Source organism: Benincasa hispida, chromosome 9, assembly GCF_009727055.1.
Source record: "Benincasa hispida cultivar B227 chromosome 9, ASM972705v1, whole genome shotgun sequence".
NCBI classification, from domain to species: domain Eukaryota; kingdom Viridiplantae; phylum Streptophyta; class Magnoliopsida; order Cucurbitales; family Cucurbitaceae; genus Benincasa; species Benincasa hispida.
In genome coordinates, this window is record NC_052357.1 from 23,250,105 (window position 1) to 23,267,285 (window position 17,181).

Consider the following 17,181-nt stretch of genomic DNA (forward strand, 5'->3'; position numbering starts at 1 on the left):
ATTTTCTCTCTCTCCCAAAATTCATAGCAAATCCCACAACTCTGGCTCATATTCTCATTCCTAAGGAGAATACAAAGGTCTCTCTTATGATGGCGGCCATTTTTTTTGTTTTTGATTGTGATCATCAAAGGGTTCATGATCGTGTTTGTTCATGATCATTTGGAGAGGAAATTCGTGAAGGCATTGAATCTTTAAGGGTAAGTTGTTTTTCCTTCCCAAATTCCCTTCCTAAAGTATGCTATATTTTTATTAAAATATATACTTAGGGTTTTTTGATTCCATAATTGTGTGAAATTGGAAATTAGGAACGATCCCTGCTTCTGCTATAGACCTCTTGGTTCCTTCAACACAATCACCCACATAAGAGTCGTGTCTAGCATGAGTCAGATCGTTGTTGATGGAGCTGGAAACCACCCCTACAAGCTACACAGTCACCTACATAGGGGTTGTGTCTAATAGGAGTCAAATCGTTGTTGGTAGAGCTGATATCCATCCCCTGCAAGCTACACAATCACCCATATAGGTGTCGTGTCTAACATGAGTCAGATCGTTGTTGGCGAAGTTTGCGACCATCCTTGCAAGCTACACAGTCACCTACATAGGGGTTGTATCTAGCAGGAATCAGATCATTGTTGCCGAAGCTGACGATCACCACGGCAGGCTACATAGTTACCCATATAGAATTGTGTCTAGCAGGAGTCAGATCGTTGTTGGCAGAGCTGGCCACATGATCACCCACATATGGGTTGTATCTATAGTCAAATCAGTTGTAAGCAACTTTGGTGTCCATCTCATTACAAGGGGACAAGTATTTAAAACATTCAAGGATATATCCACAATGAGTATACAAAAAGTATGATTTTTAAAATGAATAAATAAATGTGAGAAAAAATGAAGAAAGAAAAAGAAAAATAAGAATACAAGAACAAGGGGAGAAAACGTGAAAAAAAAATAAGAAAAAATAAGAAAAAATAAGAACAAAAAATAAAGGAATAAGGAAAAAAAAAAAAGGAAAAAAAGGAGAATGAAGAAAAGAAAGAGGAGAATAGAGTAGGAGGGAAAGATGAGAATGAAAAAGATGGTGAACCCTATTTATAGAGATCAAGATGGATTCAAATTTCATTTGAATAAAAAAATCTTATCTTTTAAATTTGAATTTATGATTATTGGTAGGTTTGAATGGATTGGCCTTAAATCAAGTGATATCAAGATCCATTTACATTAATTTTAAATTTGGCCGTATTTCAAATTCTATTCCAAGTTCAAATCATCCAAATTTAATCTTCTATCCTCGAAGAAAAATTAAATTAGGGATAAAGTCTCAAATACATCTCAAAATAAAATTTGGCCATATTCCAAATTTTATCTCAAATTCAAATCAAGCTTAGCTTTTATCCTCAATCCAAATCAAATTGGAAGGTAAAATCTCAAATTAAAATTTGGCCATATTTCAAAGTTTATCCCAAATTCTAGTCAAACTTATGTACTAAATTCATAGTTTGACTAATACATCAATTTGAGTCATTTTGAATTTCGATTCCAACTTTATATTTTTCAAGATTCATCCATCCATATATGCACATAAATCTCGAAAAAGAGACTTTTTGTTGAATCAGAAATTTTAGACCAATCGCAAATTGTCATGCTAAAATAATGATGAAATTTCAAATAATTGAATTTGAGACTAACTAGAAGTTGACATGTGTCCCGAATTGAAGTTGAAGACATAGTGAATTCTGATGATGTTATGGATTGAATAAAATTAATTTGGTTCAATTTGATATTATTATTTGGGCTAAAGTCCAAAAACCCAAAATTAGGCTTAATTTGACCCAAATGTCAACTAAGGCCCAAGTCCAATTAGTTGAGCCTAAGGGTCGGGTCTATGGACCAATTAAACCCAAGTCCACAAAGTCCACCTGAGAATTTTATAAACAAATGAGTTTTTTATTTATGGAGGTAAAAAATTATATACTCGGGAGAGCCTAGAGAGAATTCTCTAGCATCAGAAAACTCCTTAACTCCTAAATACCGAACCACTTCTTGACTTTAAAGATTGAATCACCCCTTGAAGATACAAAGACACTCCGCTTTCTTAAGTCAAGCATACGCATTCCATTGAGAGAGAATCAAGTACTAGAGATTAAACCACAATACATCAAATCTACATCAAAACAAGTTTTTTCTGGAAACCTCGTATGAACAAATACTTTCCTTATCATTCATGTGGATTTAGTTTCAAAACTGGGTTTTATTCATTCATTTTTTTAGAAAAAATCTAACAAATTTGGTTGAACATATATTTTCCCCAAAAAATTTCAAATTTTGTTTCAAGAGATGCATTTGGTTATTAGAAAAAAGATCAAAATTGGTTTCAACAGATATATTGGTTTTTCTAAATTTAAAAGAAAAAAATAATGCTATCTTAAAATTAAAAAATTAAAAAAAAAACTCAAAATTTATCCCCTTTTCACATTTAATTCACATGTCTAAGGGACGGATTGAATTTTTACGATTTTTCTAAATTTAAAAGAAAAATCATGTTACTAAAAATTTAGAAAAAAAAAAAAACCAATTATATAAATTATGTGAGATTTGAGGCTTAGAGTTTCAAAATCACTACGAAAATAATATCTAAGGGAGTTATAGACTGCGATTAATAAAATAGTCTTTTAAAACAAAACATTAAAAATTTTAAAATATGATATAATTAGGAGATGCAAATAACTCTCTGAAATTGAAAAGATAAATTTGTAGATTTTGTAAAAAAAAAATTATTTTTATTATATATAAAAACAGATGAGTTCATTTAAGTTTTTACCATATAATATTAACGTGATAATATATTTTCTAATATATTGTGATTAATACCTATAAATTAAAGGGTATAGATCATCCAATCTCTTTTTTGTATTAGTATTGTCACAACGCTTTTAAGTGAACTGAAAGTTTCAATATGTTATTGAAATAAGTGAAAAAATGATAATCTACTTTTCATAATTATTATGGTGATATATAAAGGTGATATATAAAGATACAATTAAATTAATTAAATGAACAACATAACGAACAATATTTAATAAGATCACATATAACTTCTATAAAATTATAATTTAAATTTTTATAAGACGTGCATCACACGTATGAATAAACTAATATGTTAAAATGCACATTGTCTTGATCAATGGTATTGAGTTTTCATTGACATATTGACATTTTCTACATTTTCATGGGTTCAACATGGACATAAGGGGTACATCACAATTTTTACAATATCATAAAAAAAAATCATACAACATAAAAAGTAAGCAACAAAATGTTGTTAGTGTGGATGTACAACAAACATTTTAGATAAAATATTAAATTAAACCCATAAAACTCGTTAAAACAAACACTAGTAAACTTTAGGGACATATCAATTAAAACCCCAAATTAATAAGTATATAAATTAAAACACCATATTTTTATAAGTGTATCAACTTATATTCTCTATTAAATTTTAACTGGATAAAATACCAAGTGAGCTCTATAATGTTATCAATTAAATCTCTGAACATTTATATGTGAATCAATTTAAACTTTCAGTTAAATTTTCACTTGAAAATTATCCATGCATCAATTATAATCGTCCATTTTTATTAAGTGATGTTTGAAAAAGTATACACATGTAATGCATTAATTATCAAATGTAATCTTAATTGAGGGCTAAATTGATTCATAAACAATTTATTATAACAATTTATAAGTTTAATCGAAACAATTATATGTTTCACACGATATTTTTCAAATAGTGATTGATATATTTACAAAAGTTCAAAATTTAAATTGATATAATTATTAGTCTATAGTTTAAATTGAAACATCCTAACATTTTAACTTGTCTAAATCTAAAATCCTAAAATATTTATTTGAAATAACTTCTCTCAATGTTTTTTTAGTATGTTAAGGATGATAGAATTTGAACCACTAATTTTGTGATTACTAAGTCAGTTGAACTATACTCTTGTCTAAGATTTTTTTTTTTTTTTTATTATAATTTATTCAGAAATTCTGAGCCTTCCAATTTTTTGGAGGTATTTTAATTATAGATTAATATAGTTTCAAAGTAAACATAACTCAATCGAGAGATTTGAGCGTGCTGGTAAGTAAAAACAAAGATACGCTACTTTCGTTGGTTAAGCTCCAAATAAGATCTCTAGCACTTTATGTAGTTAATCCAATGCTCTCATCAATCATCATCCACATGTTTTGCTGCAGACATCAACGGAGTTCGTGAGCTAAGAAAGGAGAGCAAGACGCTCGATTGAATTGAACTCCTTTCTCAACACTCCATTACTTCCTTCATCCCCTTTTTCGTCTAATCCTTCCCATTTCTTCCAATTTTCCTCATCAGATTTCATTCACTCTACAATCCACCCGAGAATTCCCACTCCGAAGTACCCAATTGCCAATTCATCCGCACTGTCTCCCCGCTTCCCGCGAGAACAACGTTCCTTACTTTGGATGTTGCTTCATTTCTTTGATTTTTACGTATTATGAAGTGTACAGGCTTCGAAATCTGAAATTTGAATCTACTGTTGGTTGTCGAGGATGCTTCCGTGGGGAGGTCTTAGTTGCTGTTTGAGTGCAGCTGCTCTTTATCTTCTTGGAAGGAGTAGTGGCCGGTCCGTTCTTGTTTTTTTTACTTTTAATTTTGGCCTATTTGTGTTTGCATATTGGTAGGATTACTCATTTGCAAGTTAGGGATACTCAGCCAAGTTCTCACTATCTTGTCAATTTTGGTATATAGTAATCGTATTTTTTGTTGTTGTCTTATGGTGTTACAGGGATGCGGAGTTGCTGAAATCCGTCACGCGGGTCAATCAGTTGAAGGAATTGGGTATGTGATTCTCTATTTTATTGATGATACAATTATCATTTGGTTTGCTTTCTATTTCCCAAAATTATAGTTTGAGAGAGATCGATTTTATGGTGCAAGATACTGTGATTAAGTTCAGCGTCCGCCCTTGGGGTTGTTATTTCAAAATGGCGTCCTGATCTCACTGTAGTCCTCGTAAGACCATCTTTTAGAATGTTCCATTGTTTCTTTGTTTTTGCGCATGTTTTGTTGACAATATTCATGTTGGAAACATGTTTCCTAAGAGTGCAGGGACCTTTTTCAGTCATTTCAAAAACATTAGGATTTAATGATTTAGTGATTCATGGTACTCATCATGAATTTCTAATTAAGCCGAGGAGGTTGTTTTATTTGTTGTCTGGACAACGACTAATCTAAACAAATGATTGCTCCATAGTGCTATTTTCATCCATTTTGGTTTTTTAGCCTTTTATTAAAGCCATTTCTCTTGGATCATGGCCGTGGAAAATAACTTTGCACAAAAGGATAAATTCTTTGTTCGGTTTGTGGACAATAGTAACGTAAACTCCTTGTATCTTTCTCTTAGGAGGCTTGGGTCTTTGATTTTCATACTGGTATATTTTGGTAGAAGCCACTGAGGATCAGGATTGTTTGGTTCTTTTGTATTGCCTCATCTCCTGTTCTTTTTGGTGTGAACTGTTCTTGTAGGTGAACCATGAGTTTGAGACCACCATTTTTTGGAGGGTTTGCTTTCCCTTGTAATTTTTTTCCACCGACTAATATGCATTAGAGACCCTTTTCCGTCTCTTTCACTTGTCTTACTTTAAACACCCTGATTGGTGAAGTGGTGTTTAGGCACGGGAGAAGGGATTTGTGTGTGGAGCCTTAACCCTTTGGAGGGCCTCTTTTTGTAAATCCTTTTTTTCATATTTTGTTGAACCATGCTCCCATTAGAGTCGGTTTTTATGATTTCGAGGAAATGTAAGTTCTTAACTTGACAAGTTTTAAATGGTCATGCTTACACTTTGAATCGGTTTGCGAGAAAGATGTCTTCGTTAATTGGCTCGTTCTGTTGTATTCTCTATTAGAAGGCCGAGGAAAATTCGGGTCACATTCTTTGAAACATGAGTTTGCAAGATCCATTAGGAATCTTTTCTTCTAGATGTTTGGCTTTTTGTTGGCTTGACATAGGGATTCTAGCGATATGGTTGGGGAGTTTCTCCTCCATCCACCTTTTTGTGATAAGGATCGATTCTCGTGGCTTGCTTGAGTGTGTGCTATTTGTGGATTTTGAGGTGAGTGAAACAACAAAGTATTTAGGGGGCTAGAGAGGGACCTCGGTGAGGTTTGGTCCCTTGATGAATATCATGTTTCTTTTTGAGCTTCAATTTCAAAGTTCTTTTGTAATTACGCCTTAGACTCTAGTTTGTTAGTTGGACTCCTTTTATTTAATGGGGTCCCCTTTTGTGGGTTTGATTTTTTTGTATGCTTTTGTATCATTTCATTTTTTTCATTCATTAAAAAAAAGGAAATAGAGACCCTTTTCTTGTAAAGTCTAGTGGGTACTTTATGCAAAAGGTTTTGTTTTCTGTTGTAATAGATTTGGCGTTTGATAACCAAAGTTTCACTTTCCGTTTTGCTATACCTTCCACTGAATCAATGAAAATCATTTTTATAATGTTAACAACCGTTATAGAAATTTTATGCTATTGTTTTTTTAAATTCCCCTTTACGTTGTTGTTGGGTAAACCATGAGCAACCACAAGATGTGTCTAAGTGGTGAGGGTTTGAGATGTTTGGTGATAACCTCAAAGGCCTTGGTCAAGCCTCAAGTTGAGGACTTGGTAAGTCAAGACTCTTGTTGCCTCCTAGAGTTGGCCGTGGATGGTAAAGCCTCTCGAGGATTAGTGGGGTGAGCTATGACTATGAGCACAATAGAAGACTTCCCCCTTGATACACCAATTGTTTAAAGGAAAAAAAAGGAAGTAAACAACAAACATTTGATTTAGTTGTCTTTTGTATCACCATGAGCTCTTAGGCTATATGTAAACGTTAGGGTGGTTGTTCAATTGAGACCATTAACCGCTAGCATTCAGGCTACATGTAAATGTTAAGGTTGTTCACTTGAGATCATTGATCACAAACACATGCTTTTACCTGTTGTGCTACTGAAAGATCTGAAATTATATTCTTTTGGACGTGTGTGTGTCACTTTTTTCCCCCTTTTTGTCCTTGGTTTTTGGTTTCTACCTTTCTCATACAAAACAATGAACGGGACTGAAAATGTTCTCTCCTCTCTCCTCTTTTCTCTCTCCCCTTTCCTCTCTCTGGCTTCCCCTTCTGACCTAATACCGTGCTCTCCTTCCCTCCGATCAGGCTCTGACTAAACTCATAATCGTCCTCTGCCTTCCCCCTTGTTTCTTCTCACATCCGATCCTCATGGCCCTCCCCCCAGCCCTCCCTTCCAATATGAATTCAACCGTCGAAGTTATAAGCTGTAGGATTAATGACACCCATTTCTGTGCCCTCCTCCAAGATGGTTCTGTTATCATAGAAGACGTGGAAGCCAAGAAGCAAATCTCCTTGGCAGAATCGCAGCTACTTTGGTTTGTGGAAAACATTTCAGCCTTTTCGAAGCTTCCAACCTCGGGCTTCTTTGTCAAAAGCGGTCAAGATGCATTCGGGGTAACTAAGATATCAAAGATCAGAGTCTACTCAAAATGGTTATTAAGATGTGTCGTGTGGCCTGCGTCTGGAGGACGCTTCTTCATCCATGTTCCATCAGGAACCCTTAATTCAGGTTGGCATTCATTCTATAACATGTTAAGCGGTGCATTGTCATTATTTGAAGCTGTTCATGTGACAAAAATTCCCCTCAAGGTCCCAGACACCTATGTAGACATAGTAAGGGGTAGAAAATCCTTGGTTAAGTCGGCCTTTTCAGCCAAACAGATTCTGCTGCCCCCTCAGATCACTAAAAAACAGAGAAAAACCAAATTTTGGGTTCAAAAAAACCAAGATGTCCTCAAGGAAGATTTCAACAATTTATGGGTAGTCAGTTGGTTTTGTGAATTCAATGACCGGTCGGAAGTCTCAAAGGAAGTGAAGTTTTGGTCAAATTCTAAAGCTATCATCAATCCTCTTTCAGCGGAATCAACCTTAATAAAGTTGGAAAAGGGGGAATTGGAAGATTTGATTGAACATCCTGGAGTGTGGCAAAAGATTGGACAGCTTCATCTAAAATTTGAAAGGTGGAACACTACTTTACACAGCTGCCCAAGGTTATCAAAGGTTATGGAGGCTGGATTTCAATTAAAAATCTGCCACTAGAGTTTTGGTGCAAGCAAATTTTCGAAGCAATAGGTTCATATTTCGGAGGATTAGAAGCCATTGCTATAGAAACTTTAAACCTCTTAAATGTGGCAGAAGCTAGAATTCAAGTCAAGAAGAATTTATGTGGGTTTTTACCAGCAACTCTAGAAGTTTCAGATGAAAACAGGGGAAGCATATTTCTACATTTTGGTGATATTGAGTTCCTAGATCCTCTAAAGAAGGCCCAGAAGTTTTTTAATGAAAAGAACCTCTCAAATCCGGTAGACAAGGCTAGATTTAATCAAGTTTTGATTGATGAAGGGTTAATAAATTCAAATGAGTTTGAAGAATGGTCCTTTCTTAAGTCAACAATTAATCAGTTGAATTTCTCTAGAAATCCCCTGTTTTCAAGGGCTTCATTGTCCCAAACGGCGGATAAAACTACCAATTCACTGGAAATGGAGATTTAGGGAACTTCTCCATCAGAAGAGGCGGCTCCAGTGGTTTTTCAAATGGATGGAAGAGGAGTCAGCCCGTCGGAAGTAAAGTCTTGTGAAGATCAATCAGAAACCATTCAAGCTCCTAACCGGTTTGGTGTGAACAAAAAGAAAGAGAAAGTAGAGATGTCATTAAGAAGAGAGAAGGAGATATCTTTAATGAGGAGAGAACCTATAGAAAATCAAACTCACCCTAGTGGAAGTCCAACAGTTTTGCACTCGGTTATCCCACCAACCGCACCTTTAATTTCTTTTTTTGAAAACCCGGCTGACATCAATTATTTAGAGGAACTCCTACAGCCCAAAAAATCTTTTTATTCCGAGGAAGTTCAACAGTCCAAAACATTCAATAGTGGAGATTTATTAACAATGGTTAGACGGGAAGTTCAACCACCTGCAACAGACCCTTCGTGTGGTGAATTTTTGGTCCCCAAGGCGTTAGATGCATTTCCTTTTAATAAAGAAGTCCAAGCGTCACCTTCAACAACCACCCCCCCTCCACATCGTCGAATTATTACTTCCAAAAGAATCTTCAAGTGACAAAATATCACCCACATCTTTACCCGGTATTATTCCAGAAAATACAAGCAAGGCCTCCATTTTAAGACCTTTTCGAAAGCATTTCATAAGAAAAAAAACCTCTTTCCAAAATGGCTGGACTTCCTTGTTAAATGCAGACATATTGGAGAACTGTTGTATCAAGGTGCAATTACCCTCCGGCCCTATTATCAGGTCAGTCCCTTCTCCTTCTCATCCTTGCTCTTTCTCATTCCAAGACTTCAAAGTCCGAGACTCACATGTGGCTTTTATGCGAGGCATATCTGACCCTCCACCAGTAGATATCAAAACCTATGATTCCGATGAAGACTCTCTGCTCAGCATTAACAGTGATGAAGGTGGCAGTATAGTCCTTGAATTCCTCCAAGAAGAGGATTACCTTGATTATGAGCAACATTAAGATTTGCACTGCCTGTTTCAACCTGAAGAAAAACTTAAAACGGTTAGTATCATCAGATCTTCCATTAAGCCTATTGACAAAGAAGATATTCCCAGTAATTTGATCTCGTTGGTAGAAGACTGTGGTTTGATCTTGGGATAAATCCAAGAATACATCATGAAAATCATATCATGGAATATAAGAGGCATGGGTGATGCTCCCAAAAGACTGGCAGTAAGAAGATGTATCAGAAAAGTCAACCCGGATTTGGTCATGATCCAAGAAACCAAAAAGGATTCTTTTGATATCAGAATTATAAAAGAACTTTAGAGTTCCAAAGACATAGGCTGGGAGTTTGTGGAAGCGCAAGGCAGATCAGGGGGCTTATTAACCATATGGGATGAAAGCAAAATCTCAGTGATAGAAGTTCTTAAGGGTGGTCATTCATTATCAGTTAAGTGCATTACATTATGCAAGAAAACAAGTTGGGTCACGAATGTATACGGTCCCATGGATTCTCCGGATTACAAAGAAAGAAATCATATTTGGCCAGAATTATATTCACTTTCAGGATATTGTTGCGAGTCTTGGTGTATTGGAGGAGATTTCAACATCACAAGAAGGATTCAAGAAAGGATTCCAACAGGAAGAATAACAAAAGGGATGAAAAAGTTTAACAAATTCATTGATTCAGCAAAATTAATGGAAATTCCCCTTGGTAATGGCCAATTTACTTGGTCAAGAGAAGGTCCTACAGCTTCTTCTTCACTTCTCAACAGATTTTTGGTCTCGAATATTTGGGATGATACCTTTGCAAATACTAGAGTAGTAAGATTGACACGGTTATGTTCAGATCATTTCCCAATTCTTCTTGAAGCCGGATCATTCGAATGGGGGCCATCTCCTTTCAGATTTTGTAACAGTTGGTTATCCATAGTAGAAAGCTGTAAAATTATCAAAGACACATTATCAATGGGTGTTCAGCAAGGTTGGGCCGGCTTTGTCATCTCTATTAAGCTAAGAAAAGTCAAAACAACTCTTAAAGCTTGACATTTAGATTTTGAGACAGCAAGAAAATCAAGAGAGGAAGTGTTATTAAGAAAATTAGAGGAAATTGATCAGCAAGTAGAAGCTCATGGGTTAACGGAATCAGAAAGAAGTATGAGAAATTCTTTGATAGCTGAACTATTTTCCCTCTATAGAATTGTTGAAAGAAATCTAAGGCAAAAAAGCAAGCTTAATTGGCTAAGCTTAGAGGATGAGAATACAAAATTTTTCCACAGATTTCTGGATGCAAAAAAAGAAGGAATCTTATCTCCGAGCTCATAAATGACCAAGGAGTAGCAACCAATTCTTTCAAGGAGATTGAAGTTCTAATTTTAGACTTCTACTCCATGTTGTACACCAAGTTTCGAGGCCAAAGAACAGTTCCTCTCAACTTGAAATGGTCCCAAGTCTCTACTGCCGAAAATGCAAAGCTGACGGCAAGGTTTTCTTTAGTCAAAATCAAATCTGCCTTAAACTTGTTGGGCAAAAATAAGGCCCCTGGACCGGATGGTTTTACAACTGAATTCCTCCTCAAATTATGGGATTTTTTCAAGGATAAATTCCTAGAACTCTTTGAAGACTTTTATAACAATGGGAAGTTGAATTCATGTATAAAGGAAAACTTCATCAGCCTAATTCAAAAGAAAAAGGATGTTGTTCGAGTATGTGATTTCAGACCAATAAGTTTAACTACTTTGACTTACAAAATAATAGCTAAAGTACCAGCGGAGAGGCTGAAAAAGGTAATGCCAAGTATAATAGAGGCTTCACAAAGTGCTTTCATTGAAGGAAGGCAAATATTAGACCCAATCCTCATAGCAAATGAAGTGATTGAAGATTATCGATCCAAGAGAAAAAAAAGGGTGGATTTTAAAACTTGACCTAGAAAAAGCCTTTGATCGTGTTGATTGGGAGTTTCTTGAAAAAATTCTTGTTGGAAAGAATTTCGACTCAAGATGGATAATGTGGATGATGGGTTATATTTCTAACACAAACTTCTCAATTTTTATAAATGGAAGACCTCGCGGTAGAATTCAAGCTTCAAGAGGAATAAGGTAAGGTGACTCTCTTTCTCCTTTCCTTTTTCTATTAGTCAGTGAAGTCCTAAATGCATTACTGTCCCAGCTTCATGAGAAAGGCAAGTTTGAATGCTTTATAGTTGGCAAAGATAGAATTCATGTTCCTCTCTTGCAATTTGCGGATGATACTCTAATTTTCTGCCAAGATGACAAGGAAAAGCTTAGAAACCTAAAGAAAATACTTGAACTCTTTGAGTGGTGTTCTGGGTTGAAGATTAATTGGGAAAAATCAGCTATAAGAGGCATCAATATTGACCATTTTAAGCTACAATCAGAAGCTGCCATTCTGAACTGCAAGGCTGTCTCTCTTCCATTCATGTACCTTGGTCTTCCATTAGGTGGCTACCCTAAACAATCGGCTTTTTGGCAACCAGTGATCGATAAAATTCAAAGTAAATTGGACAAATGGAAGAGATACAATCTTTCAAGAGGAGGTCGTTCCACCCTTTGTAAGTTGGTTCTTTCTCATATCCCAACTTACTATATGTCACTTTTCCTGATGCCAGAAAAGGTGGTTCGAATTTTAGAAAGACTTTTGAGAAATTTTTTTTGGGAAGGGCATTCCGGAAGCAAAATTAATCATTTAGTAAAATGGGACCTAGTTTCCCATTCTCAAGAAGATGGCGGTCTTGGTATTGGTGGCTTGAAACTCAGAAACCAAAGCCTTCTAGCAAAATGGGGGTGGAGGTTAATCATTGAGGAAAATTCACTTTGGAGGAAAATAATTATAAGCATCCATGGAAGAAGTAAGTTTGGTTGGCACACCAATGGTAAAACTACTAGCAGCCTTAGAAGCCCTTGGATCAACATCTCAAGATCTTGGCTAAAAGTAGACTCCTTGGCAGCCTTCAAAGTTGGTAATGGTGAAAGGGTAGGTTTTTGGTGTGACCCTTGGTTGGAAATTGTTCCTTTAAAAGTCTCATTCCCTAGTCTTTTCTCCATCTCCACCAAGTCTGAAGGCTCTTTACAAGACTATTGGGATGGGACATCAACTTCTTGGTCTTTCCATTTTAGAAGACTGCTAAAGGATGAAGAGGCAGAAAACTTCCAGCTCCTGACTAAAAAGCTTTCCCACTCTAAACTTAATTCGCTTCCCGATAAAAGGTGGTCTTTAGAACCAAGTGGGATTTTGTCAGTCAAGTCTCTTGTAAAGCATCTATCCTTCTCCCCCCCAATTGGACCGCTACTAGAATCAGCCTTATGGAAGTCCAAGAGTCCTAGAAGGGTGAATATACTGATATGAATCATGCTGAATGGCTTGCTTAACAGTGCAGTATTCTTCAAAGGAAGCTGCCTACTACATTATATTTCTCCATAGGTTTGCTCTCTTTGTTGGATAAACTCAGAATCTCTCTTACACTTGTTCTTCCAGTGCGTTTTTGCAGAAAACTGTTGGATACGTTTATTTAAGTGCTTCAATGTCAGATAGGTTCTTGACAATGATTTTAAGGCAAATGTGCTTCAACTCTTAATCGGTCCAAATTTGAAGAAGAAACCAAGATTACTCTGGGTCAATGCAGTTAAAGCTTTGTTATCAGAACTATGGTTCGAAAGGAATCAAAGAGTGTTTCAAGACAAAGCATCTATTAGCTCCTCTAAATTCAATATCGCTCTTATCAATGCCTCCTCTTGGTGCTCTCTCTCCAAAGCTTTTAAAGATTTCTCCATTCAAGACATCAGTCTCAATTGGAACGCCTTCATCTTCTCCCTTTCTTGATCTTGTATCTGCCTAGTTGTGGCATCTTTTAATTTTCAGATTATCTTTTTGTTGTATGCCTTTAAATAGGCAAGGTCTACTCAGTTTTGTACTCAGCAATTGAATTTTTGTTCTACTTTCTAGGAGATGATGAGAATGCTATAGAGGTGTCAACCTAGTTGAGATATCCTGGTGCATTTGCTGATCCTTTTTATTTAGTTTTGCTCTCTATGGTTTGTTTCCTTTCATACACTTGTAACATCTTTCATTATCTTAATGAAATGGGTTGTTTCTTGTTAAAAAAAAATCTCACGAAGGCTAGTTTTGTAGTAAATTCTAATAAGGATAGTAGATAAGAGAATAAATAAACTCTAGGTTGCAATGCAGATGCAGGCCCCAAGTACATTTAATATTAATATTGTATAGTCATCTATTGTCTTGCTGTTAAAGGTATTTTTGTTTCTTGTTTATGTATATGAAATTATCTCCTTTTAGTTTATTTTAGAAACATCTCTTTCTGTTTCAGCTCAATTGCTTGAGGCAGAATGTGTATTACCTCTTGTCGTTGCAATTTCTGGAAGAGTGAGCTCTGATACACCAATAAATTGCGAATTTAGTGGTTTAAGGGGTGTAATTGTGGAGGAAACGGTAATGGATGTTATTTTCCTTGCTAGAGTACATCCAACACTATATTTAACTCACGTTAGTGCTTGTTTTTCTTTAGGCAGAACAACACTTTCTAAAGCACAACGATGCAGGATCATGGATTCAGGATTCTGCACTGATGCTCTCCATGAGTAAAGAAGTTCCTTGGTATCTGGTGAGAGATATACTAATTCTATTAGTGCATTCTTTTTTCGACCTGTGTGCAGGGTTGATAGTTCAAGTTCAACCTTCATGTATGATGATCAGTGTGATCCCATAAAGTTGCCATTTTTTTCCTTTTTATCAGGATGATGGGACTGGTCGTGCATTTGTGGTGGGAGCTCGAAATGCCACAAATTTTATATTACCAGTAGTGAGTGAGGTATTTGAAGAGTCTGGCAGATCCCTTATGCGTGGCACTTTAGATTATCTCCAAGGTCTTAAGGTTTGTCTTATTCAGAAAATGTTGCATTTAGTATAATGTGCTTGCAGTGGTCTTATCGAACTGATTTATAATTTCTCTCTTTCAAGATGCTTGGAGTTAAGCGAATAGAGCGCGTTCTACCTACTGGTACTTCCTTGACTGTTGTTGGCGAGGTATGGAATAATCATTTTATGCAAGCTAAAATCAAGAATCAGCTGAAGCTGACAATTTATGTTTGGGAGTACAATGTTGATTCATAGTATCTTGATTTTTTTATTACAAGTCATATTATTAACTATCATGGGTTGGCCTAACGTAAAGAAGAGAACATCCTCTTGATAAAGGGCTAAAAGGTCATGGTTCAATTCAGGGTAGTCACCTACCTAGAATTTAATGTTCTACAAGTTTTCTTGACACTCAAATGTTATAGGGTCAGATGGGTTGGCCCGTGAATTAGTCGAGGTGCATGTAAGTTGACCTAGATACTCACGGATATTAAAAAAAAAAAAAAAACGATTACAAATCATATTATGAGTCCAAAAATTACCACCTTCACCTATGTTCATAGGCCCACAATGAAAAGTCTATATGTGGAGAACTAACTTGTGGTATTAGGCAGCAACTTTAGTAATAGGGTCTAAGAGAGAGAGACACACACTCACATGCCCACACACATGCAAAGTAACTTGAGAGAACTGTAAATAGATGTTATTACATTCTTTTAAAACTAGTAGAATGAGAGCTTATGGTTCAAATTTTGGTGAGTGAGGGAGAGAGACAAATAAGTGCAAGCCTGCATTGTACTTCTCATGTTGTTTGGTTCACACCTACACTATAAGTGTCATGCCAAAAAGCAATGGCTGCCTTCCCATTGCCCAATTTACAGATAGCACGTTCATCCATTCTGTTTTGGAGAAAAGAAATAGCATTCCAAGGTCCTTTGGCAGTGGAGAGGGAGTGTATGCCAACTTTGGTCTCGAGTTTGGAAGAAGCATATTTTCCCAGGGTCGAACAATAAATTGGGAGGTTACTCGAAGTAGCTTGTATAAGAGTCAATCTACTCCCTTTGAGATATATGAGCTCATCTTTTTCTCTCAATGGTGCTCTACTTATTTGGGATAATTTGAAAAACTTAGATCCTGATCGCCTTTTGCTACGGCTTTTTCAGGGCAATGCCCGGAGAGGAGAGGCTTGATGTAATTGAGCTTGGCCAATAGGGAGAGGGGCGTTAACCTTTTTTTTTTTTTTTTTTTTTGGCTGAGTTGACCAAGTCTCGAGTCTTCTTTCAACCTTTTCAACCATAGGAAGCCAAAAGGAAATTGCCCCAGCTTATCATTGTGAGGAAGGCCTAGGTAGGAGTTTTGCTACAATCCAACCTTGCATCCATATGAATCAGCAATGTTCTGTACTTCACTTTGCTCAAGGTCAATAGCCAAAATTTCTGATTTGTGGTGATCGATGGAAAGGCTAGAGCATGTCTCAAAGATCTTGATGGCGTTGTATAGGTTCTTTATAGATTTCTCATTGTAAATGGAGTACAAAATGGTATCATCTGCAAATTATTGGTGGCTAATAGAAAAACTGTCTTGCCCTACCTCGACTCAACTTCAACATAATTACTCTGATATAGCTTGCCCTTTTAGGTACTTGAATATTTCCCAACTGTTCTGGACCATTTACGGTTATTGCTTCTATAAACGTAGTAGCTTAATAATCCCAACGTAAAGCCTTTAATTTTCCCCTCTAGGTACTTGAATATTTCCCAACTGTTCTGGACCATTTACGGTTATTGCTTCTATAAACGTAGTAGCTTAATAATCCCAACGTAAAGCCTTTAATTTTCCCCTCTAGTTTGGCTTTAGACACAAGTCTACTAAGTGAGTCAATCATGTACTCTGTACTTTTGGAGAATGAATTTCTTATTATTTAATTAGACAAAAGATACATGTATATAGATGAATGAGAAACCCTAATCTAGGATATACAAAATTACGATAAAGGACAACTATACATATTAATTTAAATATATATTATAACACTCCCCTTCAAGCTGGAGCAAATATGTCATTCATGCCCAACTTGTTGCATAGATAGCTTATTCTTGCCCTGTTTACAACTTTGGTAAAGATATCTCCCAATTGTTCTCCAGTCTTCACATATCCTGTAGATATTAACCCTTGTACTTTCTCGTGAACAAAGTGACAATCCACTTCAATATGTTTAGTTCGTTCATGAAACACTGGATTGGATGCAATGTGAAGTGCAACTTGATTATCACACAATAATTTAGCTGGCACGATAACGCTGAAACCCATCTCAGATAAAAGTTGCACACAATTTCACACACAGATTGTGCCATAACTTTATATTATGACTCAACACTCGAACGAGAAACTACATTCTATTTCTTACTTCTCCATGACACTAGGTTTCCTCCTACAAAAGCACAATATCCAAAGGTCGATCTCCTATCCTCTCGAGAACTAGCCTAATCAACATCTGAAAAACATTCAACCCTTGTATGATCATGATCTTTATATAAGATCCCACGACCAGGTGCAACTTTTAGATAAAATAGAATTTGTTCTATTGCAACCCAATGATCCACTGTAGGAGAAGACATAAACTAACTCACAATACTCACAGAATAGGCAATATTTGGTCTTGTCACTGTTAAATAGTTTAA

At 35.9% G+C, this 17,181-nt stretch overlaps 1 protein-coding gene across 1 annotated transcript in view; it reads left to right on the plus strand.

The window, feature by feature from the left end:
* Positions 1-4,177: 4,177 nt before the first annotated feature.
* Positions 4,178-17,181, plus strand: part of LOC120086101 (E3 ubiquitin-protein ligase SP1) — a 29,153-nt gene continuing 16,149 nt past the window's right edge. The window contains exons 1-6 of the mRNA XM_039042546.1: positions 4,178-4,664; positions 4,827-4,879; positions 13,953-14,074; positions 14,151-14,246; positions 14,379-14,516; positions 14,603-14,668. Coding sequence (XP_038898474.1) covers positions 4,591-4,664; positions 4,827-4,879; positions 13,953-14,074; positions 14,151-14,246; positions 14,379-14,516; positions 14,603-14,668 — 549 coding nt within the window. The 5' untranslated portion in view covers positions 4,178-4,590. The remainder of the gene's footprint in view (positions 4,665-4,826; positions 4,880-13,952; positions 14,075-14,150; positions 14,247-14,378; positions 14,517-14,602; positions 14,669-17,181) is intronic.